The sequence below is a fragment of the Cervus elaphus genome, chromosome 31 (assembly GCF_910594005.1).
Source record: "Cervus elaphus chromosome 31, mCerEla1.1, whole genome shotgun sequence".
NCBI classification, from domain to species: Eukaryota; Metazoa; Chordata; class Mammalia; order Artiodactyla; family Cervidae; genus Cervus; species Cervus elaphus.
Window position 1 is genome coordinate 8,989,359 of NC_057845.1, and position 27,660 is coordinate 9,017,018.

Here is a 27,660-nt window from a genome sequence, read left to right on the forward strand (position 1 = left end):
AAGGAATTTAGATGCAGTATGGCTGGCTGGGCCTTATATAAACTCATCAAAAGAAATTCTAATAGAGAACCTTACAGGAAGTTTGGACAGTTTTGGTATTCTTAAGGCTCTTAGGATTGTATGTGCCTTGGAAACACTGGCTTGAGTTCAACCAACAACCCAGCATATGCTCACTGCTTGGCATCAGAAGAACTACATGTATGTTACTGCCAAATCAAATACCCTATGGTTATAAAATTAATACTTTTAACTAACACACTTGAAGTTTTGTTAGCCAGAGTCTGAAACTCTTTTTAATGTTTTCTAGTAGTCAGTACAACTACTGATAAAATCTTCTAAGTAATAAAGCAAATTTTGGGGGTAATTAACTTTATTGATGTGTTGCAAACCACCACCCAGACATATTATTGAGCACTTAAGTAATTCAGAATCCTTTCCAGAAATTGGAAGCAGTGACGAAAACCACTGTGACAGTACAAAACCACTGTAAATTTTTAGGTATTTTCCCTTCAGTATTTTAGTAAACATGATTTCTTCTGGCATGTATTTAATTTTAAGTAAACATGATTTACAGTTATAGTCTTTACTTTTTTATTATTATAGCCATTATAAAAGCCATCAATGTTTCCAGAGAAAGCACTTTGAAACTGTTACAGTATTCTCTCATAAAATAGGAGGTAAGCCTGTGAACTCAATACTTTAGCTGTAGGCACAGCTTGAACGTGCGTGTCGCTGATGTGAAACCACTGCCCTTTGGTTGACTCCATTTCAAAATCTGTCAAAAAGGAAATGTAAAATTAAATGGAAATGTAAAAAGTCAAGTTCAACCTTTTTTGGTTTCCCCATAAATATCTGAATACTAGAATTCTGTAAAATCTTTTACCTTGTGGAATATCACCATGGAGAACAAGATTAGAGAGATAAGTGTTTGCAGTTCTTGTCTTGGCGTAGGCGGTATAATGCCCTGACCTCATGGTACCACTGTGTTCAACGACTCCATATAAGGAATACAGTACCCGTGTATGTTCTTCAGCAACATTCTTTAAAGGTGAACAGAATTCAAAGTTATTTCTAGGCAAGGTAACTGTAAACTTATGTTAAAGGTCTCTAACCTTGGAGAATGCAGAAATCATGAGGACTGGAATTTTCTCCCTTTTCTCAGCCTACTGAGTGGCATCACACTTAAGTTTTTATTAGAAAGCTGCCACTCTTTGTCCTGCTGGAAGAACCATAAACCAGAGACCACCTGCTACAATCAGTTTCCTGGACAAATGGGGGTTTAAAAATACATTGAAGTAACAACCTAATGTTGAAGATCACAGATCTTGAAATTACAAAGGTACAAAGATCAAAGACTCGGTGTACTCAGCAGCTTTTAATCAACTTCAAACTTATGTTGCTGTTGGAGTATTTGGTAATAAGCTGATTCCCTCTAAAAGATTTCCCCAAAAAGGCAAGTTTCACCTACCTTACACTTAAGGGTACAAAAAGGAGCCAAATCTAAGATTTCTGGAAATTTTATGTGTTTGTTAACTTTGCGTAGGTTAAAACCAGCCTGAAAAAGAAGGACAGTAGATTTAAGTTCTTTTCGCGGAAAAACACTACATGGTAAGAAAACTGTCGACCCACCACAATGCCCAGAAGAACAATAACATCCAGCCCCAGTTCAGTTGTCTCAGAAGACTCTAGTCCCCTCACTGCCAACTTCCAGTTGATTGTAGGGGGTGCACAAACCAAACAGTCCAGACCCACACACAGTCCAGATTGAGAAAGCTGTTCCTTTAAGAACATTGTCAATGTTTCTGCTTTAAGCATCCAGAAAATCCCAATTAAATGAGATTCTGAGTGCTTAAAACTCAGCAATAGCAGAATTCTGTGAAGCACACTCTCAGCCTCACTCTAACCAAGCCTGGCAAACTGTTCATAAAGATGCACCCAGATAGTCAAGCTCACACCAAGCACAGGAGAGAAAATGCTCTGAAAATACTTTGCGAATCTAGAACTGAATTTACAACTGGTACTGCTCGTGGTTAAAAGTCTTTCAGAAAAGATGGAGTCACCAAAAAGATGGAAATCCAAGGTACCAATGCCATATTATTAAGGGTCAGTGAAAAAAAGATACCACACACACATTGCTAAATTTCCCAAGTATGAGATATAACTAGTAAAGTGGTCTTTTCTCGTTAAAACCTGAAATTAAGGTTAGAGTAAGATGCTAATATAATAAAGAACACAAACAGTATGAACCTAACAGAAGCGGAAGATACTAGGTAGAGGTGGCAAAAACACAAAAGAATGATACAAAAAAGATCTTCACAACCCAGATAACCACGATGGTGTGATCACTCACCTAGAGCCAGACATCCTGGAATGCAAAGTCAAGTGGGTCTTAGAAAGCATCACTAGGAACAAAGCTAGTGGAGGTGATGGAATTCTAGTTGAACTATTTCAAATCCTAAAAGATGATGCTGTGAAAGTGCTGCACTCAATATGCCAGCAGTGGCCAAAGGACTGGAAAAGGTCAGTTTCCATTCCAATCCCAAAGAAAGGCAATGCCAAAGAATTCTCAAACTATCGCACAATTGCACTCATCTCACACTAGCAAAGTAATGCTCAAAATTATCCAAACAAGGCTTCAACAGTACATGAACCAAGAACTTCCAGATGTTCAAGCAGGATTTAGAAAAAACCCCAGGAGAGGAACCTGAGATCAAATTGCCAACATCCACTGTATCATTGAAAACGCAAGGGAGTTCCAGAAAAACATCTACTTCTGCTTTATTGACTATGCCAAAGCCTTTGTGTGGATGACAACAAACTGTGGGAAATTCTTCAAGAGATGGGAATGCCAGACCACCTTACCTCTCCTGAAAAATCTGTATGCAGGTCAAGAAGGAACTGGACATGGAACAATGGTTCAAAACTGGGAAAGGAGTACATCAAGACTATACTGTCATCCTGCTTATTTAACATATATGCAGAGTATGTCATGCGAAATGCTAGGCTGGATGAAGCACAAGCTGGAATCAAGATTGCTGGGAGAAATATCAATAACCCCAGATACGCAGATGACACCATCCTTATGGCAGAAAGTGAAGAAGAACTAAAGAGCCTCTTGATGAAAGTGAAAGAGAGTGAAAAAGTTGGCTTAAAGTTCAACATTCAGAAAATGAAGATCATGGCATCCGGTCCTATCACTTCATGGCAAATAGATGGGGAAACAGTGGAAACAGTGGCTGACTTTATTTTTCTGGGCTCCAAAATCATTGCAGATGGTGACTGCAGTGATGAAATTAAAAGATGCTTGCTCCTTGGAAGAAAAGCTATAACCAACCTAGACAGCATAGGTCTAGCCAAGGCTATGGTTTTTCCAGTGGTCATGTATGGATGTGAGAGTTGGACCATAAAGAAAGCTGAGTGCCAAAGAATTGATGCTTTTGAACCGGGGTGTTGGAGACGACTCTTCAGAGTCTCTTAGACTGCAAGATCAACCAGTCCATCCTAAAGGAGATCAGTCTTCAATATTCATTGGAGGGACTGATGCTGAAGCTGAAACTCCAACACTTTGTCCATCTGATGCGGAGAGCTGACTCATTTGCAAAGACCCTGATGCTGGGAAAGATTGAAGGCGGGAGGAGAAGGGGACGACAGAGGATGAGATGGTTGGATGGCATCACTGACTCGATGGACATGAGTTTGAGTAAACTCCAGGAGTTGGTGATGGGCAGAGGCCTGGCATGCTGCAGTCCACAGGGTCGCAAAGAGTTGGGACACAACTGAGCAACTGAACCGATATCTAAAAAGAGCAACATGTAAAACTGAGGAGGGACTGTGCCTAAATTTCTCTTCCAACTTGACATTACCTTCATCAAACCCTTTTGTGTTACCCCTATGTATACTGTTTTGGCTTCACAGGTGGCTCAGTGGTAAACAATCCATCTGCTAATGTAGGAGACTCAGTTTCAATCCCTAGGATGGGAAGATCCCCTGGAGGAGGAAATGGCAACCCACTCCAGTATTCTTGCCAGAATAAGCCCATGGACAGAGGACCCTGATGGGCTACAGTCTATAGGGTCACAAAAAGTCAGACAAGACTGAGCAACTGAGCATGCACACATAAGCACTGTTTTACTTTCCTGTATCTTTGAAGTCAGAACTAAGAAATAACAAAAAACCACACACACACTTAACATGTAGACACAATAACAAGTAAAGCAGGTGTTACATATCTGAAACAAATTTTTGCTAAGAAAACAAGGGGTACCTGCTGAAATCTCTTGAAATGAAGAGTGAGAACTGGAGGAGCAAGAGAAATTAGCATCTGCTTCTTAGCATTGGTATAAACATGCTTCCTTTCACCTACAGAAAGACCCAAATGTTAGCAGTGTGAACATCGTTTTAGACGTCTTCAGCATTCACACCTGCTATAAAATCATTTCAACACACCTAAGTCAAAGATTTGTGAGCTTTCTGAAAAGAACCAAATAATATTTTAGGTTTTTGAACCAAGAGGCAAAGATCAAGGATACTTTTTATGTATTAATACACAAGAGAAAATTTCCACAATTTTTTACTGATAGAATTCAACCTATTATAAAATAATTGAGTACAATTGCAGTCTACTGAGAAGAATAGAATTATTTTTGGAGAGGTAATAATTGGGGTTCAAAGTTAATGTTTTCTACCATAAAATCATTTTCAAATGTTCATCTATAATATTTTTAGCTCAGAGATCACAAAAAAAAACAAGAGGCGGGCCAAGTTTAAAATACGAAGCACAGTCCACCGACACCAGCACTAAAGCAAACAAAAATGCTATAAAATCAATTGTGAATAAATAAACCAATAAAAATAACATAGAGAAAAAGACTTGTCAAGTGCTCAACAATTCAAGTGAAAATCCTTGGGGATCTGTGGTCCCTCCCTATCCTACTTACCCAATCTATAAAAATAAAAATACAAAGGTGGGGGCTCGGGGTAGGAGAGGCATTATGAATATCTCCGTCTGTATCTGAAGAAGACTGAGCAAGCACTGTGCTCCCAGGACCCTGCACTGGGGTGTCGCCACACTGCAGAGTTCCGGTGTGTGTTTCTGGGTGCGGGGGGGATGGGGGCATCACGAGCCAGGGCAAACTGAGGACACAAGGAAACAGCCCCTGTCCGTGAGGAGCCTGCGGTGACAACACCTGAGTGGGACAACTTCCTCACAGGCAGTGCTAGCAGACAGCGAACTGCTGGGACGCCAAGGAAGTCTGCTTGCCCACGCTTCTATTAAAATGTTTACACAGAAAAGAACTTGGTGACTCCATCCAAATCCTGACACAATTAAAACAGTAACAGTCTACTAGATGCAGTGCAAACTGTTCCCCTGAACATTACTTTCTGTGAAAGCATCTAAATACCTTTCATATTTGCCTTTGGTCCACTCAACTGTCTCCGCGTGCACACTTCACAAAGCAGTTTATTAGCATCTCGAAGTTTCTCGTTTCGAGTGAACTGATACAAACAATGTTGGACTGAACACTCGTCGGTGTTGAAAGCCTCCCTATTTGCGAGTGTACAGAAAGCAGTCTCTGGATCTTCATTTACAACCTCATATACCTTTGTCTCGGGAGTAGGGTCATCATTCAGAATCTCTATATTTATTTCATCAGGTTGCAGAGCAGCATTCAAATTAAGGTTCTCAAAACCACTGGAAATGTCCACTTCTTCATTGCTCCCATCCTTCAGGTAGGCACCGTTTAAATTCCTAGGACATTCAGTGGCGGATGATGCTAAAACCTCCAGATCATTATCCACACTGACATTTTTCATATCTGCTTCCTCTGTGGATTTTTGATTGTCAGTTATACTTTCTATCATTTTTTCATGGCCATTCAAATCTTTCTGATTAACACAATATTCTTTAGGTGCAACTTCCTCTTGAGAGATATGGTTGGATTTAATATCTGCTTCTCCCTGAAGTGACATTTCAACTTCACATTCATTATCTTCAGGATGGTCAATGGCATAGACATCATTTAAATGAAGAACTTTCCCTTGAATTTTCTGTTGTCTTCGTTGGTTCTGTGTAAAAAATACAAAACATTAAAAAAGAGAGAGAGGGAGAGAAAAAGCATACATATACCACATTAGGTTTTCTTATTTATCAATCAAAAATAAATAGTAAGGAAGAGTTCACTCCCAGAAAAGTTCCTTTACTGTCAGAGATTAAATAATTATAAAGAAAAGTTCTTTGAAAGGAGGGGTAAATCATTACCAATATTCAAAAAACTGTCACACAGGGGCAAATAAAAATGGGCACGATTTAAACAGAGCAGTCTAGATCTAGACAGAGCAGCGAGGCTGCTGAACCCAAGCAGCTGTGTGTGAAGGCGGGGGGCGAGTGACGACACATACATCAGGAAGGGATGTATCCATGTGAGTTATAATTACATGATCAAGGCTTCACTTAAGAGAGAAAAAAGCAAACCGAAAACTCAAGGACAGGCAGAGGGATGGAGGATAAAATTCCAGGAAACAAACGACCCCAAATTAGAGAAGAAGCAAGGAAACCAAATGTACAGAGGACGTTTAAATCACTACCCACTTAAACCACCTTTGCTATTTGCTGCCTATGTCCCAGCGTGGGGGTGTGGCGTTGGCTCAGGGAGGCTTTCACTCAGATTCCTGTTACTGGAATGGCTGAAGACTCAAAGGGTTAGCATTTGAGCTGTCACTGAAAGGACAGTCCCATGAGGCTAGTTTGTAATACCAGAAAGCTGAAGGGCCACATACAGGGTCCTGGACACAAAACATTTTCTGAGACTCTTCAGTTAAAATTAGTTACACATGAAAGAAAAGTGAAGAAAGGAGATGAGTGAATACTTCAAAGGAATGGAAACATAAATGGCTCTTAAACATAAAAACATGCTTGACTTCATTTTCATATGTTGCTGGTGGGAACATAAGTTGGTACAGCTTTTGTGGAGGGCAATTATTTTAGCAAAACTACAAATACAATCCCTCTTCTCAAAATATACCCTACAGATGACATGTATAGGGTTATTCAGCAGCACTGGCCATTACAGCAAAGAAGTATAGGTGTTTGTACATCTAAATCAATCAAGAAATGGTTAGATGAACTATAGTACATCTTTTAAACTATATTTTGTAGAAGGCTGAGTGCTGAAGAATTGATGCTTTTGAACTGTGGTGTTGGAGAAGACTCTTGAATGTCCCTTGGACTGCAAGATCAAACCAGTCAATCCTAAAGGAAATCAACCCTGAATATTCGTTGGAAGGACTGATGCTGACGCTAAAGCGCCAATACTTTGGCCACCTGATGCGAACAGCCAGTTCACTGGAAAAGACCCTGATGCAGGGAAAAATTGAAGGCGGGAGGATAAGGGGATGACAGAGGATGAGATGGCTGGATGGCATCACTGATTCAATGGACATGAGTTTGAGTAAACTCCAGGAGGTAGTGAAGGACAGGGATGCCTGGCCTGCTGCAGTCCACAGGGTCACAAAGATTTGGACACAACTGAGCAACTGAACAACGTTTACTACTAAAACAGAATTCTAAATGACTTTTTAAAAAGAAATTTATTGGAGTATAGTAGCTTTATGATGTTGGTTAGTTTTAATTGTAGAGCAAAGTAAATCAGCTGTACATATGTCCTCTCTTTCCTGGATTTCCTTCCTATTTAGGTCACCACAGAACATCAAGTAGAGTTTCTTTATATTACTGTTAAAAAAAAAAGAATCTTTGTGTCCTGCAACATGAAGAAATGTAGAGATATGCAAGCATCTAATTAAGTAGAAGAAAATAAGGACCGGAACAGTGTGCATAATTTTTAAAAGCAGGGAAACACAAGACCACTTATTTGTACTTGATTATATTTTCCCAAAAAATCTCCAGCACATATAAGAAACTAATGAGAGTAGTATTATATCATACAAGGAGGGAGACTTTTATTGTACACCTTTATATATTTTTAAATGTTAGTGTATTAGAAACTGAAAAAATTCTTGAAAATAAAATATTTTTTAAGTCGTGACAAGTAATGTAGTTTTTTTTTTTTAAGCACATTTTCTTCACATATTCTCAAAGAAATTTTGCTGCAGAGAATATTACATGAGCTAATTCTGTAACTGCCAAATCGAGTAAAAGTGAAAGTCACGTCGTGTCCGACTGTTTGTGATCCCATGGATTGCAGCCCGCCAGGCTCCTCTGTCCATGGAATTCTCCAGGCCAGAATACTGGAGTGGGTTGCCCTGCCCTCCTCCAGGGGATCTTCCCAACCCAGGTCTCCCGAACCGCAGGCAGATTCTTTACCGTCTGAGCCACCAGGGAAGCCCGTCAAATTAAAGTGCTGTACATAAAATAACAGACATGCCCTCCAGTGTCATCCAGACTTCAAACTCAACAGTCTAAAAGCTAAAATTAGACAAGTAGGTATTTCTCCTAATTACCCACCTTGGCTTGCTTCCTGGCTTGTTTCTTTGCTTTTTTCTGTAAGTGCTTACTTGTTCCTGAAGGAATATCGTTTCTCTCCTTTAAGTAACTGTCATTATCTTTTTCTTCCTCACTATCTTTATCTTCATCTTCCATTGTCTTTTTCAGATTTTTATCATTTATACTTTTCTTACCACTCTTAAAATATGGAGAGAATATGAACCAAAAATAAAACTTTACTACTGCTTGTAAAGAAATTTCATGTTACCTAAACAGTTTTCTATTCCTAATTTACACCAGATTTATTTTTCAAACTGTTTGGAAACATATCCAGGACAAAATTAATTCATCTGAGACACCAGAAAACAATCTTCACATACTGAGAAAACAAGCAAACAAACAAAACGGTAAAAAAAGGCAATTTAACATCTGAGTGTAATAGAAAGGAATATAGTGAGTTGTAACAGATACATGCTGTACCAAGCTGTAATTACGTCTATTTCTAAATGCACTTTTTATTGATAAGTGATTTACATGTCCCACTACAGGTATTCTTTTTTATTCTTTTCTTCTCATCCAAGTGACAGTTTTAAAGGGAAGAAAAAATAAAGTATGTTTGGCAAGACTTTAATCACTTAGTAACACTGATTTAAAGGGACCCCCCCAATTCATATTAAGTTGAATAATGATTTATCCAATACTCATCATGTTATTTTTATCCTACTATTACTTGATAAGAACTAAATTTACATGGCTTACTCTCTGTTAATATTTATGGACTTAAACTTTAAGGGATTTGTGGTTAGTCTTAAATAATAAAAATAATAATGACTTAACATGAATGAAGTAAATACTTCCCTATATGTAAACTAACCAAGTTAGTCATCCATAAACAATTCAAGACATTGTCTTTAAAATACATACATATACACACACATAAAAATATACATATACATGAATACATATATTTATTCATTCTCTTTTCAAATCTTTAAAACTCTTCTATCTCACACATATTAAGAAAACTTTCTCCATGCAAAGCCTGGTAAAGTACAAACTTGGAAACGGTAACAAGCCCTCCCTCACAAAATTTAGCACAGGAAAGAAAAAAATCTACTTCAATAAAATAAACTCAATAATCTTACCTGATCATCTAAAACCGGTAGAGACAAATCAAGGAAAGATTCATGAACCAAGGAGACCTTAACCAACCAAAAAAGAAGATGAAAAAAGGAGGAAAAGATTCACTTTAAACATCATATAGTAAAATCTTGGGGAGGAGGGCTAAATTTTAAAATAAAGGCTTAAGAAAATGAAAAACTACACAGTGGTGAGGACTTTGGGTTAGGTATAAGAAATTAAAATATTACACTAACTTCTTCCTAAGGAATGTTCATAGTTCTAGCAAAAAACTATGCATACTTAGTTCAAAAAAGTATCTTATAAAACTAACCAGATGTTTCTGTTTCCAAAAGGAACAACTCATAAGCCGTCCTCTATTAACATGCCTAAGTCCGGTCTGCACTGCCTCTACTTACAGTTCTGCACTCATCACACATGATTGTACTCGTCAGCTCACCACCAAATACTCGGTCCACAAAACTTGGCACTGATTTTTTCTTTTCATACTCTACAAGGGGAAAAAAGGCTATCAATTACCTGTACACAATTAATGGAGTAAGTTGAAACTACTTACTTACCTATCTAACCCTGACATTTTATTTGTAATTTCCTATTGAGTTGTTTTTCTCTACTCATAATTACCATACTTTTTATACTACAGTCAGCAGCATGCACTCCAGCATTCTAGGCAGGATACAATTTAACACAATCATATCTCGAGCAAAAAAAAAAAAATTCTGCTCTAGGGTCTAGTCAGTGCAAAATGAATTGTGCAAGTCAGTGAGACTTTCTGTGCATCAATATTTTAACTATCAATAGTAAAATGAGCAGACTGGGCTACGCAGGATGATAATTTAGCTCACTTCTAGCTCTAGCATTGTAACACCAGCAGCAAATGTGACAGTAACTTGCTTTGTGAACTCCATTCAAAATCAAAACAAAAACAAAAAGCCCTTAGGAAAAGTATTTCAGACAAAATCCTCCTTTTCTCTATGTCCCCAGAAACAACCTTGGTAAGCTTAGCATAAGGTGACGTAATTTTACTACCTAGTCATCCAATTTTCTAACTGCATGAAATGTGTAAGCCTTGTTTAAACGACAGGTGCCATTTATACAGAAACACATTTTATGACAGACAGCTGAGCAGGCTAGCGTCTCTCCTTTAACGGCCAGGCCAGCACCAAGGGAACTGAGGAGGCAGTTGCTCTGTGTAGATTCCAAGCTGTGCTTCACAATTCAGTAGTTGCTAGTCACTGGGGCTAGATACACTGGTTAAAATCAAATGAAAATAAAAATTCAGCTCCTTTTGCACCAGTCACATTTCAAGGGCTCAACTGCCACATACGTCTACTGTATCAGACAGCAGAAATACTGAAGTGATCCATCATCACAAACGGTTCTACTCAACAAACCTTTCCTAAATCATTAAATGCTACACAATGATAAGAATAAAGTCAGCTCCGTGATTAATAAACCAGCTGACAACTCGAAAAGACAAGTGTAAATCACTAATATTTGAAGTCTAAGCTTTGAGGCAATTCTCTGGCGGTCCAGTGGTTAGGACTTGGACTCCGGGCTTTCACTGCTGAGGCCTGGGTTCAGTCTCTGGTCAGAGAACTAAGACCCCATGAGCCATGTGGTGGGGCCAAAAAAATAAAGTCTAAGCTTTTGAAAAATAAAATTGGGATGTCATCTTAGCTCTCTGTTTATAAATTTTACCATAATACTACATAAAAAGAATACACCAAAGTTAAATTTTTCTAAAGTATTTTCCTTTGGAGTACTGAATAATTTTTTTAAGTCAACAGAGATAAAGAGAAATTATACACTAATAACTGTGGATTTGAAATACATGTGCCAGCAATCCTGTTTTAATGTTTAGAGGACTTCAACTATACTGTTTTAGTTCAAAAAGTCAGACATTACCTTTAACTTTATTTTTCAGTTCTTCATCCACTTTTTCAGTAGAATTACCAAATGCTTTAAGAATTCCTTTACTCACTCTCTAAAAGGAATAAAATAGATATATGTACTATTAAATTTAGTTATTTTCCTTAGAAAGTATGTAATCAAGTAAAGAAAATGATTAAGAATTAGCACCCCAAACTTACCAAATAAAAATTAATATTTTTAAAATCACATTTTCAAAATTAATTCCAGGAGCTAAAAAGAAATATGTTTTAAAAAACAGTAACTAACCCCTGAGCAAAGGCACTGTATTATCATTTCAAGATTTTAACCTACTCTAACCAAAGTTGTTCAGAACATGCCCACAGCCTTTGAGAAGACCACTGAAATATCACGTACTAGAAGCAGAGTGCGTGTGTGCTCGGTTGCTAAGCCGTGTCCGACTCTTTGTGAGCCCATAGATTATAGACTGCCAGACTCCTCTGTCCATGGGATCCCATGACAGAATACTTGTGCAAAATTCCCATGCAAAATCTTGCCATTTCCTCCTCCAGGGGATCTCCAGGCCCAGGGATCAAACCTGCATCTCTGGCCTCTCCTGCACTGGCAGGCGGATTCCTGAGCCACCTGGAGGCCCTGAGGCAGAGAACTACAGGGACAGAGTCCAGGGCTCAAAGCCCAGCTCCACCAGTACTGGTGGCCCTGCACCCGGCAGTGACCTTCTGGATGCCCTAGCTTCATCATCGATGGGAGTGAGAAAAACGCCAGCCGCATGCACCGCACAGAGGGTCGTGAGGACTGAGTAAGGGGATTCACAGAATACCGAGAACAGGGCGAAAAATAAGGGCAAAGTGAGTACTGTCGTTACCACTCTGTTATTACTGTTACCAATTACATCCACACACACCCTCCCCAAACTCACTTTACGTCCTGGCAAAATTAAAGTATGTAAAGTAATTACAAAATTACATACTTTACATTAACAAAAATTCTATAATGCAACAAACGCTCCTTGACTCTTACAAAATAAAAATACTCCCCAGATTAAAAACAGTGTTAAATCACAGAGTAAGAGTAAGGCTGCACTGCAACTGGGAATCGTCTGGGGAGGAATATTCTTCATACCTGCATCTCTCCTGACATAGGCTACAACATCAACCCTTAGAGACCAATAATGATACAAACAGCGAGCAAAATAAAGCATCATGAAAAGAATAATTTCTAATGCCCTTCATTAATTTAATAATTTAAATACACTAGCCAAGAAAAAGAGAAGAAAAAATAAATAAATAAAAAGAAAATACACTTGTTGAAAAGGCCGGTGAAGAAAACAAAAGTCAATATTATGGCCTCAACAACTAGTTTTCATTGCTCTAATAACCCTTAAGACATCAAATGACAGACAAGTAAATGAAGAGGAGATTACAAAAGACACTGGGCAAAACGTGCTAACCTGATGTTCTTCCGCTCTCATTCCATCCAATAGATAGCGAAGCAGCTCCTGACTGTCCTGTTGCTGATAGCCTTTAAATCGCACTGCTCTACAGGGAAAAAAGAAAAACTATGCTAAGTCCACTAAAACGAAACTATTTTTTATAAACACTTAGGATCACATCCCAAATTTTGGTGGGTTCCAGTTTCTCAAAATTTTTGTTTAGTCCAACAACACTCTTGGCAGATTTAATTTTCACACAAAGTACATGTTTTTTAAACCATGCTTTAATATTATCTATTGAATTAACTCTAATCCTATTAATTTTTTCATATTATTTCCCAGCTTCTTACTGTTGCACTGAAAGCAGAATCAAAACAGATACTCACTTTTTACAGACCTGAGAAAAGAGTTCTCTAGGTGTCACGATTCCCTTTTTGGTCTCTTGCATCTCGTTAAGAAACTGGCTCATGGCTAACGTAAGAGGGCCTGGAGGCTCAAGATTTATTTCTAAGGGTTCCTGAATATGGGAATAAAAATTACTTTCTTCAGTCAAATTTTAGAATTATTTTATCAAAATGTAACTCGTCAACCTATATTCCTATGTTCCTGATAGAGCTATTCCAATTAAAAGTTCAAAATGTACATCAAAAGATGGAGAAAGTTTTTAGTCCTAAACTATTTTGATAAAGAATTCAGTTCTACTGTTTTATCTTATCAGGAACTTACTACCTAGGAGCTGAAAGAGCTACATCAAGATGTAAATAATAAAAATGGAAAGGGTAAAACTCATTTCGCTACACAGCATTTCAGTCACTTTAAAAGATGTTAGAAATGGTAATGCATGCTCAGAGCTTCATAAGCAGCATTCCCCAGGAGGAAGCCAAGCACTCAGCAGAGCAGAAGGGCTTTCAGGAGCAAACGCACATAAAGGCCCCTCGGAAATATCCATTAGCCTGAAAATTTACCTTGGTAGCTTAAAACGAACAAAAGAGGTGAAAACGAGCACCAGTTCTTAAAAATAATTTAAAATGCTGCTACTCAGAGAGGAAAAGAAAAAAAGAACATTTTAAAGTACATACTGTTAGTGCCAAATCAGGTGGTTCAATTTTTACAATTGTTCCAGACATTTTTACTTCTTTTAGTAGTTCTCTAAGCACTGGTGTTTGTGACAAATTCTGGAATGCAGGATGGAAAGGAAAGGAAAAATTATTTATAGGCAAACCAATTCAGTCAAATACCTTAAGTGTCTAGTCTTCCAGAACAGAAAAACACCATCAACACTGCAACTTTTCTTGTGTCTGTTACACAGGAAGTAACATCGTGCTCTTCCCCCCGCTCTAACTGGTTCATAAATACTTCAGTTCTGAGTTCACTCATCCCTCAGAAGGTCTTTCTCCCAACCACCTGCTATGAAGTAGCTACCCTACCCCACCACCACGTGCAACTAGGAATTTACTTCTGTACTTGGCTCCCTTGTGTTTCTAACACCCAAGGACAGTTCTATGAGGGCACGGGCCATGGCTGCTTTGAACCCTTTCGCATGCCAGGGCTTAGCACAGTGTTTTACTGTCATGCAAAAGAAACATGCCCTTGAATTTTCTTTGAAAACACAGGAAGAAACTACGTGTGAGGGAAAAGCTCAATATCATCAGTAGCAAATATGCAAAAACATCCTAGCGTTATGAGGAAAATACTAAGATCTTTTTAAAGGGGGGAAATATTAACATTGGCACCTGCATAACTGCATTGAAGAAACACGTATTTCCCAAATTACTGAGTCCTTTCACGGTTATCTGGGAAGTCGAATTCATGGAAGGATTTTCTCTCGCCATGTTTTCCTTTTTTCCTCTCTCTTGCTCATTTTTACTCTCCTTTTCTAGCTTTTTATTTTCAAGTTCAATATTACCATTATCTTTTGCTGCTTAAAAAAAAAGAAGAAAAGGAAATGATTTAGCAAAACTTGTAAGACACACATACCAAATGCAAAGATATACCTGGGATTAGAATTTGTGAATTTTACCTACATGATTTACTACCTGTATGATTTTAAATGTTTTATTACAAATAAATTACCATCAAGAAAGAAAAACCAATAAACCAAAAATATTCAGAACTGACATAGGCAAACCAAACAGTATTCAGTATAAATCCCCTTTTTACTGAACAAATGTTTTTTACAAATGAGCAATCTTACCCTGTGAAATCAGAGTATAAAGCAATCAAGCAAGAAACATGGACATGAAGTAAATTTTTAAATGAAGTCTGCGAGTGAAAACTAACCCTGGAGACTTCCGTGGTGGTTCGGTGGGTGGTTAAGCATCTGCACTCCCAATGCAGGGGCCTGGGTTTAATCCCTGGTCAGGAAACTATATCCCACATGCTAGAACTAAAAGTTCCAGCATAGTGCAACCAAGATTAAAGATGCCGTATATCACAACTAAGACCTGGTGCAGTCAATTTAATTAATTAATTTAAAAAAAAAACAGTAAAAACTAACCCTGAAGTTAGGAACAATCTGGATCCACAAAAGATACCTCTGTGACTGTAAAAATCTAAAGAAGCTTTTAAAGCAGTTGATGAAAATCAACCCTATTAACCTAATAATGAATGAAAAAAACCTGAGAAGCATCTGGCCTTTTGAAGGAATTACAGGCACCTTACTTTCACATCATCCAAACAACGCAGCAGTTCAGTTCAGTTGCTCAGTTGGGCCCCACTCTTTGTGACCCCATGGACTGCCGCATGCCAGGCCTCCCTGTCCATCACCAACTTTCACATCATCCAAACAATATAGAAAGATAAATCCATTATAAGGCAGGTCTGCCTTAAGCCCTGTGCCAGGGTATGGGAGTATGGAGTTACTGCTCATCACTAACCCAGACTCTTCATCATATATGACTATATTGTTTCTCAGATTCCCTTCTAACTCCTTATAATTATCAACGTTCTTACTGTTTTACATTCTTAACGAAAGACAGTTTCATAGTTTGAAATTATTCACTAATAATGTTATTCAGCTACGTGCAATGATACAGTATGTTAAACTAAATATCCACTGATAATATATATCAACATTACAGTATATATTAAGAAACAAATGATTTTACCTGATTTTGGAGTTGTATTACCAGCCTGTTTTCTAACATAATCAACCACCTGACCCAATCGGTTTGAATTACAATACTGGACTTCATCATCACATAGGTAACACCTGTGTCCCAAAAGATCCCAGAGAAGAAGAGTGACAAACTGACCACCAAAAGGAGACTGATTTTCATTCAGGGGACCCAAGTGTGTAAGCCTCAAACTATGCCAGTAAAGAAACTGAAAATAAAAATGCTGTGTCTTCTTAAAGAAGACTATACATATTAAGTCTGCTGTACTATTAAAGTTAGCCCGAATTACAGCTACATATAAATACTGTGAAAACACTCCAAACATGTTACTGAAATGACTGTTTATAACGTGAAAGTTTTTTTTAATCATATGTTAAATTACAGACCTACATTATCAAAATTAACAAATTTTACAACTGACAAATGATGTTCAGTGAATGAGCTTCCCAGGTGGCGCTAGTGGTAAAGAACCTGCCTGCCAATGCAGGAGACATGAGAAACATTTGATCCCTGGATCAGGATGATCTCCTGGAGGAGGGCAAGGCAACCCAGTCCAGTATTCTTGCTGGAGAATCCCATGGACAGAAGAGCCTGGTGGGCTACAGTCCACGGGGTCACAGAGAGTCGGACATGACTGAAGTGGCAGCACATCGGCACGTTCAGTGAACATTGCTATGTAAATGGTTTTTAAAGATGTAAAATTTTAATGATGTTAAAAGACAAAAAATACCAGCCTAACATTTTCATGCAAATTCATTGCCAAAATTTATTATCTCAGTTTATCTGGAATTTGTTAGTGTCCCAACTCTACCATATGCTTTGTAGTATCATGAGAGAAAAACAAAGGGTAAAAATTCCTGTCTTCTACATGCTGTAATTGTTTGTACAATACTAAGCAAACGCTTCTCGTAACATCACATTCTCTAGCCTCCTGAAAGAGATGCGTGCGTGTGAGCTCAGTAGCTCAGCTGTGTCGCTCTCTGTGCCCCCGGGGACTGTAGCCTGCCAGGCTCCTCTGTCCATGGGATTTTCCAGGCCAGCATGCTGGAATGGGTTGCCAACTCCTCCTCCAGAGGATTTTCCCAACCCAAGGATCGAACCCAAGTCTCCTGCGTCTCCTGGGTTGCAGGCGGATTCTTTACCACTGAGCCAATGGGGAATCCTCAAAGTGATGGTATGTAAACAAATACTAAAAAAATTTAAACTTTCTTGCTCTTTGAAACAGTTCAAACACCTCCATTCCCCAACATTTCAAATAATTTCCAGCAAATGGGCACAGGAGTAGAAACTCACCAAACACTCCAGTTGTCCAAACTAAGAACCAGGCAGTGAGGCTCAGACCGTGGTGTCAGGTAGTGCTTCAAAGCATGTTGCTCCTGAGAATTCCTGCCACAGCCCTAGAGGATCATAATCATAAAACTCAAAGCCACAAAAATTCACCAGGAGAGAATTCACAATCTACAATGAATAAGGAAGTGGATCAAGAAATCTTGCCATTCTTATAATTTTAAAGTTAAAACTTTAGACTCTAGCAGAGTCCAGATTCTGTGAGAACTTAAATACGAAGAGGCACCTGAGGACACTCACGGAAGAAGCTACTTAGAAAACCACACGCTAGAAGTACTCTTCTGCACCAGCCTGTTCTTTCCAGTCCTAACCAAACCATGCCAATGCAGTCACTCACTAGTTCTAGTTTAGACTCCTTAACATCTTCCTAAATATTTTCCTAACTTCAACCTTTCTTCACATACCTATTTGTTCAGTTTAATATTCCTAAAATAAAGCTCTGTTCATATACTCAATTCATAAGTGATGAATTGCTCTCAGCAAACCTACTCAACAAACCTGATACCTTCGGACCCCGATCCACCTTTCCAGGATTAGCGCCCATATTCTCCTATTTGAGTAGCATCTACCAGCTAAAACCACCTTGCTTCCACAATACTGTTTTGTTCACATTATTCCATCTGTCTTGAAATTCTTTACCGTTACTGCCAAGGATCAAATCCCACTTGGTCTTCAGGATCTTGCTCAGAGGCCACTTCCTCTTAGAAGCCTATGCCCAGCTTCCCAGATGAGAAAACACTGCTCCTCCCATAGACAAACTCCCACAAAACATGGTGTACATTCCTGAGGGCATGCCTTATTTTCTACCTTACAGTAAAGCTGTTAATGCTGCTATCCTTTCTTCCCTTTCACACCTTCTGCAGGAGTGTAAATACTGAAGGCATGAAAAACAGAATTAATCTATTATCAAAGACTCGAAAAGTGAGGGAGGTCAATAAGCATTAATTGAACAAGTAAGTGGGAGACTCCCACCTACATCTGCATAGGTGTATTCACAAAAGAACATGACCAGATTGTTCACCTCCAGCTGATTAGCCACAACTAAGCAGCACATCTTCACTGTGTATCTATCTGAACCAGGCCTTCAACTCTCTCCAAGGACACTACAGTAAGTGGTCCTGTCTCTACTGCAGCTACAAAAAATATTACTTTGGGGGTGAAATATCCATCAGTGGCTTCTAACCCTTTAACTGTGATATCAAACCTACTGATTGAATTTATCCCATTCAACATTCAGTTCTGAAATAAATGAACTACAATTTGGTATTGATTTTGAAAATTCTAACACCAATTGAGGCTATCTGAAACAAACATGAGATATCTTAATAACTGAGAATCCTGTGCTAACGGTGTAAAACCTAACTACTGGGATGAAAGTTAACAGTTAATACTGATACTGTCTTACCCCAAGGAACTAAAAAACTAACAAAATAAATAAAATTTATAATAGGAAATGCATTATGGAAAATTTGTAGTAGTAAAATATATTCATGCTCATCATATGTATCTAATAGGTTAAATGACAACTTTTCAAATACATATAAATAAAAATGCTAACATAAAATTTTGTAACAGTCTGGCCACAGTGAGATATTACCTGTCAAAATGATTAAAATAAAAACTGTGACAATACTAAATGCTGGCAAGTATGGAGAGAGTGGATCACTCAAACACTACTGGGAGGAATACAAAATGGAACAGCAATTCTGGAAAAGCTTGGGAGTATCTTAAAAGCTAAAAAATTCACTTACCCAGCAATTGCACTCTTGGACATTTTCCCCAGAGAAATGAAATCTTAAACTAAATTTACACAAAAATGTGTACACAAATGTTCATAGCAGCTTTACTCATGATCACCAAAAAATGAGATCAGCCCAGATGTTCTTCAACAGGTGAACAAACTGTAGTACACCCCTACCATGGAATACCACTTAGCAATAAAAAAGAAGAAACCATTGAGACACAGGACTTGGGAAAACTTTCAGAAATGTAAGTAAAAAAAGTCAGTCCCAAAACATTGTGTATCACATGATTCCACTTACACAACATGTTTGAAACGACAAAATTTTAGAAACAGGGAACAGACTAGAGGTTGTGAGGGGCTGGGAGGAAGGATGGCAGTCCAAAGGTGGGTATGATTTTTAAAAGGCAATGTAAGAGCTCCATGTGATGTTGGAACTTTTCAATACCTTGACTGTGGTGGTGGATATAAATCTACACAGGTGCCAAACCCAACAGCACTTAATACATACACAACACACATACACCCCCACACAAACTAAGAGAAGTATCGCTGGGAGACCTGATTAAGACTGTTGGATTGTATCAATGTTAATATCCCGGTTGTGCTATTACACTGTAGTTTTAGAAGATGTTACCACCACTCAGTAGTTGCCTAACAGATAAACTTACCACCACCAAGGTTGATTAAGAGGCCCTCCTGACCTTTAGTACCATGATGATACCCGTGAGCCATTCTGCCACCCAGATACCATCAGACCCCAGGTATTCATTCCCCAGAGGTCAGAAATGTGGCCTGGGGGCAGGTCACAGCTCAGTCTGTCCATCCCAAGAATTATCCTCTGTGGAAGGAAGCTGCCTTCCTTACCATCAGTTCCATTCCCCAGAAGCAACCAACATCCGATGACTGGTCTAGGCACAAGGACAGAGGCCTAGCCCCGTGCCTCAGTTCAGGACCTCTCTGAAGACCAGACTCCACTGTGGGTTCAGCTGAGGCCCTGGAGCAGGCCTCTGCCTAAGCTTGCTTGTCTCTCTGGTCTTCTAGCACAGGACCCGAGAATACGCCCCAGTAAACCCCTACACACAAATCTGTCTCAGAACCTGTTCCCCAGGGAACACGAACTACGCCAACACACATTCTGGTCACCCATACTGAGCTTTTAGGTAATATCTTCCAAAATAAGTTCAAAGAGTTTAACACAATCCCAAATCGATCAGAATCTAAGCATACCTGATGGCCACATTTAAGACACAGCCAAACTGAAGGATTTTCTTCTGTTTCTTCTTCAGGTTTATCTTTTACTTTATTGTCCGTCTTACAATCTTGGCAAATATTCCATTCCACATTCACTAAAGCTTTTTTCAAATTACCTTGTTCCAATCCTTTTCTAATGTGTCTGCACACAGGTTCTATTAAAACAAATAATAAATATGAGGTAGAATATGACTTTCTTCAGTTAACCTCATAACGTACACATGATTTGAACTTCAAAAATGAATTTACTCTATAAACTAATTGTTAGATAACCTAAAAACTTAAATTTTTGTCTGATATCTGATCATGAGATGATTATGTAAGAAAGATCTTAAACAAGCTTTCGAGTCCTAGGTATAACCACCACCACCCTAAATTCACTTTAATTTATTAATTGTATCTATTATCCTCTTTATATTAAAAGACTGCAGAGAAGGTCCCTCATTCAGTCAACAATACAACTACTGCATGTCTGGCACTGTAATAGACAACACAACCGAAAAAGTGACCAACTCAGAGCTCTTTCTTTGAGCAGCTCACATTCTTGCAGGAGAAGCAAATTAGTGAATGCACAAGAATCTCTAAACATGCTTTATACATATGCGTGGGTGCTTAGTCGCTCAGTCATGTCCAACTCTTTGCGACCCCATGAACTGTAGTCTGCCAGGCTCCTCTGTCCATGGGATTCTCCAGGCAAGAATACTGGAGTAGTTTGCCATTTCCTTCTCCAGGGGATCTTCTCGACCCAGGGACTGAACACCCATCTCCTATGTCTCCTGCATTGGCAGGCGAAATCTTTACCACTGCACCACCTAGGGAGCAGTGCTTCAGACATACTATAGCAGCGCAAGAAGAGAAGGCTAAAGTCAACGAAGTTTCACAGAAGAGGTGGTGTCTGTACAACCTTGGGAGATACTAGTATAATCAGAAAAACTTCTCATACCGATTAAGCACTTACTATGAGCATAAAACTGTGCTGTTTACACACATTATCTCATTTAATCTATACAACCACCACGAAAAGCAGGCTGTACTACCCCCAATGATAGATGACAAACCTCAAAGTTAGTGCCCAAGGTCACATGACTACTAGTGGCTACACTAGAATTTGGATTTAAGTCTTCTTAATTTCAAGCTCAAGTTTAAACTATGACCTCATGGAGTAAACACTCTGAAAAGGCCTTGTGCCTAGTTGCTCAGTTGGGTCTGACTCTTTGGAACCCCATCGATGGTAGCCCATTCGGCTCCTCTGTCCATGGGATTCTCCAGGCAAGGATACTGGAGGGTGTTACTATTTCCTCTTCCAGGGGATCTTCCTGACCCAGAAAAGGCCACATCTCATTAACAAAGGGATGAAGGTATAAAATGTAAAAGTGCATGCTGTCTTCTCAGAATGGCAGTCACACGTGAAATAATGAGCAGCAGGACCTGAGACTGAAAACCCCACTGGGGCCAGATCAGTAACAGGCTATGCAAGCCACTCTAAAGGGCTTCAGTTCTTTCAGGGCTCCTGGAGGTTTAGAAACTCATCAAGTGGTACAATTAGCTTTATGTCCAATGAATATGCACCAAGAGAATACAAATGCAAATGAGATCATGTGAAAAACTATGAAAGCCCAGTAAGTTGTCAAAAACAACACAAACTGAAAAAAGAAAATATTCTTTTTCAACTAGCAAATCAAAGATTTTTACAAATGATACCAACCAGTGTCAATAAAGGTTTAGAGAAATGTGTACTCTGTTATGCTGCTAGGGGGCCTCTACATTAGGTATACATCTCTGAATGGTAATAGATCCAAAAGAATCTTGAAAATATTTATACCACTTAATTCAGTGATTCTAATTCTAGGATCTGTACCAAGAAGATAACCAGATGTGCAGTTTGTTTACTATTACTCTATTCATAACACTGCAAAGCTGAAGATTACCTACATTTATAAAAGTGGAGGATTACCTAAATAAATCATGAAATACACACCCATGGTCTTTGTATCAATGGAATAAATATCACGCCATTAAAAATGTTGTGCAGACTATTAAATTACAAACATTTAATTACAAACATTAAATTACAAATTACAAACATTAAATTACAAACATTTGTATAGACAAAAATGTCTATACAAACATTAAGTTAAAATGCAAATTACAGAATAATGTAATCAAAACACTTTGATCACATTTTTACATATTAAAATAGATGTTCATTTAGGGATACAAACATTACTTTAAAGATTTAATTGGTGAAATATACCTAAAGATTCAGAAGAATCATCAATTGGAACAGTTTTTCCCTTTGTCCGTTTCTTTCCCATGTTGGCACTTTAGGGATTACTTACTGACACAAAATAACAATCTAGAAAACAAGATAAAGTTAGCTTGACCAAAAAAAAAAGTTTTACAGTTCTCTAGGATACAGTAACGTAACTAAACCACATCATTTTGTGTATCTATCATACTTTATAAGTTACAAAGACCATTCACATGTATCATTCAGTTTTCAATAAGAACCCCCGAAGTAGAGTATTACCTCTGTTTTTCATAGCTTAGGAAACTGATTCTTAGTAATGTTAACAGGTGTTCAATAAATGTAAAGGTCTGGAGAGAATTTGTATCTTCTTACACAGATCTTGAAGTTTTAACACTTTACACTATTAGGAACTCAACTTCTCACTACATAAATGTGGAATGGTGGTAGCACTCTGAAACTTTAATTTCCCTCTCTTCAAAGCTATCTTTCTTAGTTCTTGCAGGCAATGCAATTAGATTTATAATTTCTCAAAGAAAATTAAAATAATTCTGAAAACAATCTCCTAGAGGGAGTTAGAAAATTTGCAAAATAGTTTCAAAGCCAAATATATAATGTGATACACTGTTCTGCATCTTTCCACACTAGAACTTCCTATGGATGTTAACTGAAAACTGACTACATCTGTATTCTCGACCATTTACATTATTATATTCTTGACAAAATCAGTTTGAAATAATATGACAAATCTGAAGTGAAGTCGCTCAGTCGTGTCCAACTCCTTGCGACTCCATGGACTCCATGGAGCCTGCCAGGCTCCTTCATCCATGGAATTTTTCTAGGCAAGAATGACAAATCTAGCTCATATCAAATCACCTCTTCAGTCAACAATTAAAAATTAGAAAACATGAAAAATACTGAAAGTACATACAGGTCTACCTAATAATGATGTTTAAAAGTTATAGTTTACATACATTAGAATAACTTAGTGTCAAAATCACTTAAATGACTTCACTTAAATGACTATAATAATTATTCTACCTGGGATGCTTATGAAAATTCTGATTGCATAAGTGGAAAGTAGGACGTGGGACATATATTTTTAAAACACTTCCCAATTAATTCTGAAAGGTAGCTGTCATCTTGCTCTGGCTTAGAGTCTTAAAAATATTCCTCCTTTAGTTCTTAATGTGTGAGGGTAATTCAAGGTAAGCCCACAAGGTTTGTAAGAAAAATGAGTGCCAAATCATTAACTGTTACCCTTTTCAAAGACAAAACATTAACAAAGTTTCATGTTTACAAAACCAACATATTTATTAACAGAACACAACTATATGGTTATATACAAAATGAGGGTATATTCTGATTTGGGGAAGGGGGAACAGCACCCAAGTTCTTGCCTCCCTCCAATCCAACTCCCTCTAATCTGTGCTGCATTCTGGTACAGACATTATCTTCCAATGATGCCATTTTCATCAAATCACTCTCCTGATTCAAAGCACTTAACAGTTTTTCAACCCACTCTCCTGTGCTGTGCACTCATGGTCCCTTGTAAATTGTCCTCAACACCCTGGTAACCCTGACTCTCGTTACTTCTCAGAAAAGAACCACTAATGTTTAGTCATACAGTGCTTCGGATTTTCAAAGCCTTTTCATAAATATTATCTCATTTGATTTTCACAAAAGCCTTTAAATGGAGCATTGTGCTAAAGAATTAAACTCAAAATGATGAAAGATCACAGGGTGGCAGAAATAGAACTTAAATCACAGATCTTTTGGTTCCAAGGCAGAATCCCACGGACTCTTCTGTACCCTCCACTCCAAAACTCCTTGCCTTCCACCTCTAAGCCTTTTACTCTCTAGCTGGGAGTTCTCTCCATCTATCCAAATCTTCCCAATTCCTCCAAGATTTTCATTTCAATGGAGTCTTAGGCAACCAGTTGACTCTAAATAAACCACTCAACTCTGCTTTCCCAGCGTTCAGTGTGTGCTATTCATCTTATACCCTAATCAGATACCTAAGTGAGATGCTTCTTAAATCTTTTACCTGGACATGTCATTTCTCTATCTGGAATCTAAAGTTCTAAGAGCAAGAAAGGGTTTTAGGCCTTACTTCTGAATCACCTACAGCATTTAGAACAGTGTTAACATAGAGCAGATCCAGAAATACTTCTTGTATTGATACAGAAAAAAAGAATAGTACCTGTGGCATTAAGGATGATTATAAGGTGCAAAGGTAAGTATACAAGAACGAAGCACACAAATTCCGGTGAGAAAGAAAAAGGTAAAGAATGAAGAAATCTGCAGCAGTGCTGAAGACAGCACTAGCAAATCTGGTTTTGGACTTGCTAGTAGCCCAGACGCCAAAGGAAAACTTGAAAGACGAACTGTAATTGCTGCAGGCAGAGGACAGGAGGAGGACTGCTTCAATGATGTGGAAAAAAAGAGCTCCCAGTAAATTTCTGACAACTATAAAGGGCATCTAATGAGTTGTGAAAACAGAGTACTGTGAGTATCATCATCTATAAAACATCTATAAATCTACTCATTTTTCAGGCGAGTCTTCAGATGACCGTTTCCTTCTGGGCCAAATTACTCTTTGCAGGGCTCCACGCTCCATAGCTGGTCTTGCCGGCTCTCATATTAACCCAGTTCCCTTCCCTCTCCGCCCTTCTAGTATTTCCCACGCCTGGCTGCGATCCATTAAACATGCATGCGTTTGGAAAACTTCTGTCAGCGGGGCTAAAACAGGGCTTTCAAGTTCCGCGAAAATGTGCCCTACCCTGGGAGCACAGAATCGTCTAGACGACAGCTCCTGCCTGTCCTAATAACCAACACGCGGACGCGGCGGCAAACTCAGCGCCAACTCGTAAGAAGAGTCCCCGGCCGCGCGGAGCCCGCCACACCTCCCCTTCCCTTCCAACTGCTCCGTACCCACGGGGGGAACCTCGGGGTCCACTGGGTCGAGGAGAGCGCCAGCACCGACAACTCATTGGTCAGTTCCTGGAACTGACAGGACGTGAGGCCAATGAGAACGCGGTACTGGGCCGAGGCTAGGTAACGTGCTTAAAGGCAGAGGGGCCTTCGAGGAGAGAACGAGGTCGGGGGAGGAAAATTCGGGCTCCCGGGCGCGCAGGGAGTCATGCGAGTGGTGACTGCGAAGGCAGTGGGAGCGGAACTCACCCACGGCGACAGCGCCCATAGCTGCATCCCCTAATAGGCCCTCGGCCTGGGCAGCCTGCTCCGTCTTCCTCCCGGTGACGAATTGAGAGCGACGGAGCAGAAGCCAGCGTGACCCCTGGAAAGTAACAACTTCCGTTACGCGGCATTATGGGAGGTGGCTGTGGCCCTGGGGGCCCAGTGGCCCAGACGCTTGTTAGTCGGCGCCTGCGCGGGACTCGCGCCGGAAGTCTGAACGCGGCTTGTCACTGACTTGGCTGTCAATTTTTTTCTTTCCCCCGCTTCCGGTAATTAGGTGCACGTGTGCTCAGTCCTGCGGACTCTGCGTCCCTGTGGATTGCAGTTCACCAGGTTCCTTTCGTCCATGGAATTCTCCAGGCAAGAATACCGAAATGGCTGCCATTTCCTACTCAAGGGATCTTCCCAATCAAGGAGTCAAACCCGTGTCTCTTGTGTCTCCGGCATTGGCAGGGGGGTTATTTACCACCGGCCCCACTGTGATTACTGGGTTATTTAAATAGTTCTAAAGTATGGGTATGGGTACCTGGGGGTGGTCAGACATTTGTAGTCTCCTGGATGGTTACCTTACTCAAACACGTCACATTTGAAGGGGGACATTTAAATTTTATTCATTTCCCCTCATTTACTCATTTTACTCATTCTGACCAGCCGACTTATAAAGCTGAGTATATAGTCTTGAACTAACCTTGCTGACAGGGTAAAATTTACAAATGTTTACTGTTTATGCGTTAGAAATAGGTTAAGTGCCAAGCCCTCTGTAAAGTGAAATAAACACAGGCTTCGTCGCCTTGGAGTTTAGTCTTATGCAGAAGGCACAATAATCGCTAGGGGGAAAGATGCAGGTTCCAATAGAAAAGCAGGCAAAGGATATAAACAGGTAATTCACAATAAAAACATGATAAAAAGAAATAGTCATCGTTACTAGTAATCTGATAAAAGTAGGTTAAGAAAGTGGCACCCTAACCTGTCGAATTGGCCAGAGTAATGATGGTTAAATTTAGTGGGGTAAAGGGCTCTCCTGCTCTATACTGCTTATATAATTTTTTAAGTTTTAACATTTAGCAGATAGACCTTGTTTTTTTTCCTTCTTTCTATTCTAAAATGGCCTTAGGGCCATTGTACCACACCTAGAATGCCATTCACTTTTGATCTTTTAATTCTGTTCACACTTTAAAAGTCACTTTCACATAAAGAAATTGGCTGAAAAACATAGGTAACATGGCTACTCTATCACTCACATCACCTTATTTTACTTCTCTACCCAGCATTTATCACCATTTGGTATTTTTGTTTCATAGTTACTAATGTATTTACCCCCTGCCCCACCTCCAACCTTATGTGTGTGTATTACTCAGTCTTGATTGATTCTTTGCCACCCCATGGACTGTAGCCCGCCAGCCTCCTCTGTCTGTGGGGTTTCCAGGCAAGAATACTGGAGTGGGGTGCCATTTCCTTCTCCCCTGCCCCCATAAATACCCAGAAACAAGCAGACCTAAGCTCTCTGAGATGGGGGCATCTTTTGTCTTGTTCTATATCTCGTGGCTATATCTCTAGAACCTAGAAGTGTTTGGAACATAATACTTGATACTTACTGAAGAAATTCAGTCATGAGAAATGCTGGTACTTGACTATTCACAGCAGCCTTACTCATAATAGCCAAAAAACTGCAAACGGCCCATGTCTCCATCGAAAGAGGAATGGAAGAACTGAGGTATAGTCACTGAGTGGATACAACTAAGGAATAAAAAGAAATTACTGATACACACAAGAACATGGATACACACAAAGAAGCCTTACACAAAAGTACCTACTGGATAATTCCATCTCTATTAAGTTCTAGAACAGGCA

At 39.1% G+C, this 27,660-nt stretch overlaps 1 protein-coding gene across 5 annotated transcripts; it reads right to left on the reverse strand.

The window, feature by feature from the left end:
- Positions 1-352: 352 nt before the first annotated feature.
- On the reverse strand, positions 353-25,927 carry USP16 (ubiquitin specific peptidase 16). Of its 5 annotated transcripts, XM_043892618.1 has the most exons (19): positions 25,795-25,920; positions 24,815-25,007; positions 22,618-22,719; positions 20,340-20,518; positions 17,315-17,418; positions 16,013-16,116; positions 14,639-14,826; positions 13,985-14,080; positions 13,292-13,422; positions 12,924-13,011; positions 11,489-11,567; positions 9,979-10,070; positions 9,586-9,642; positions 8,462-8,638; positions 5,403-6,066; positions 4,265-4,359; positions 1,469-1,555; positions 884-1,040; positions 353-775 (listed from the first exon to the last, which is right to left on the reverse strand). In XM_043892618.1, exons 3-19 carry the CDS (start codon positions 22,676-22,678, stop codon positions 651-653), a joined length of 2,484 nt encoding a protein of 827 aa, XP_043748553.1. In that variant the 5' UTR covers positions 22,679-22,719; positions 24,815-25,007; positions 25,795-25,920; the 3' UTR covers positions 353-650. The 5 variants fall into 5 exon arrangements, with proteins under 5 accessions (XP_043748553.1, XP_043748554.1, XP_043748552.1 ...); XM_043892619.1 differs by lacking the exon at positions 24,815-25,007 and having other exon boundaries at positions 14,639-14,823; positions 25,795-25,927; XM_043892617.1 differs by lacking the exon at positions 24,815-25,007 and having other exon boundaries at positions 25,795-25,927.
- Positions 25,928-27,660: the final 1,733 nt, after the last annotated feature.

Excerpts from the sequence above, each read along its gene's own strand:
- USP16 (XM_043892617.1), bottom strand. The coding sequence starts at position 22,678 with ATGGGAAAGAAACGGACAAAGGGAAAAACTGTTCCAATTGATGATTCT. Across the intron at positions 17,419-20,339 it reads GTCTTAAATGTGGCCATCAG|GGCTGTGGCAGGAATTCTCA; the intron begins GTATGCTTAGAT and ends ATGATCCTCTAG. Across the intron at positions 16,117-17,314 it reads TTGGACAACTGGAGTGTTTG|GTGTTACCTATGTGATGATG; the intron begins GTGAGTTTCTAC and ends TTTGGGACACAG.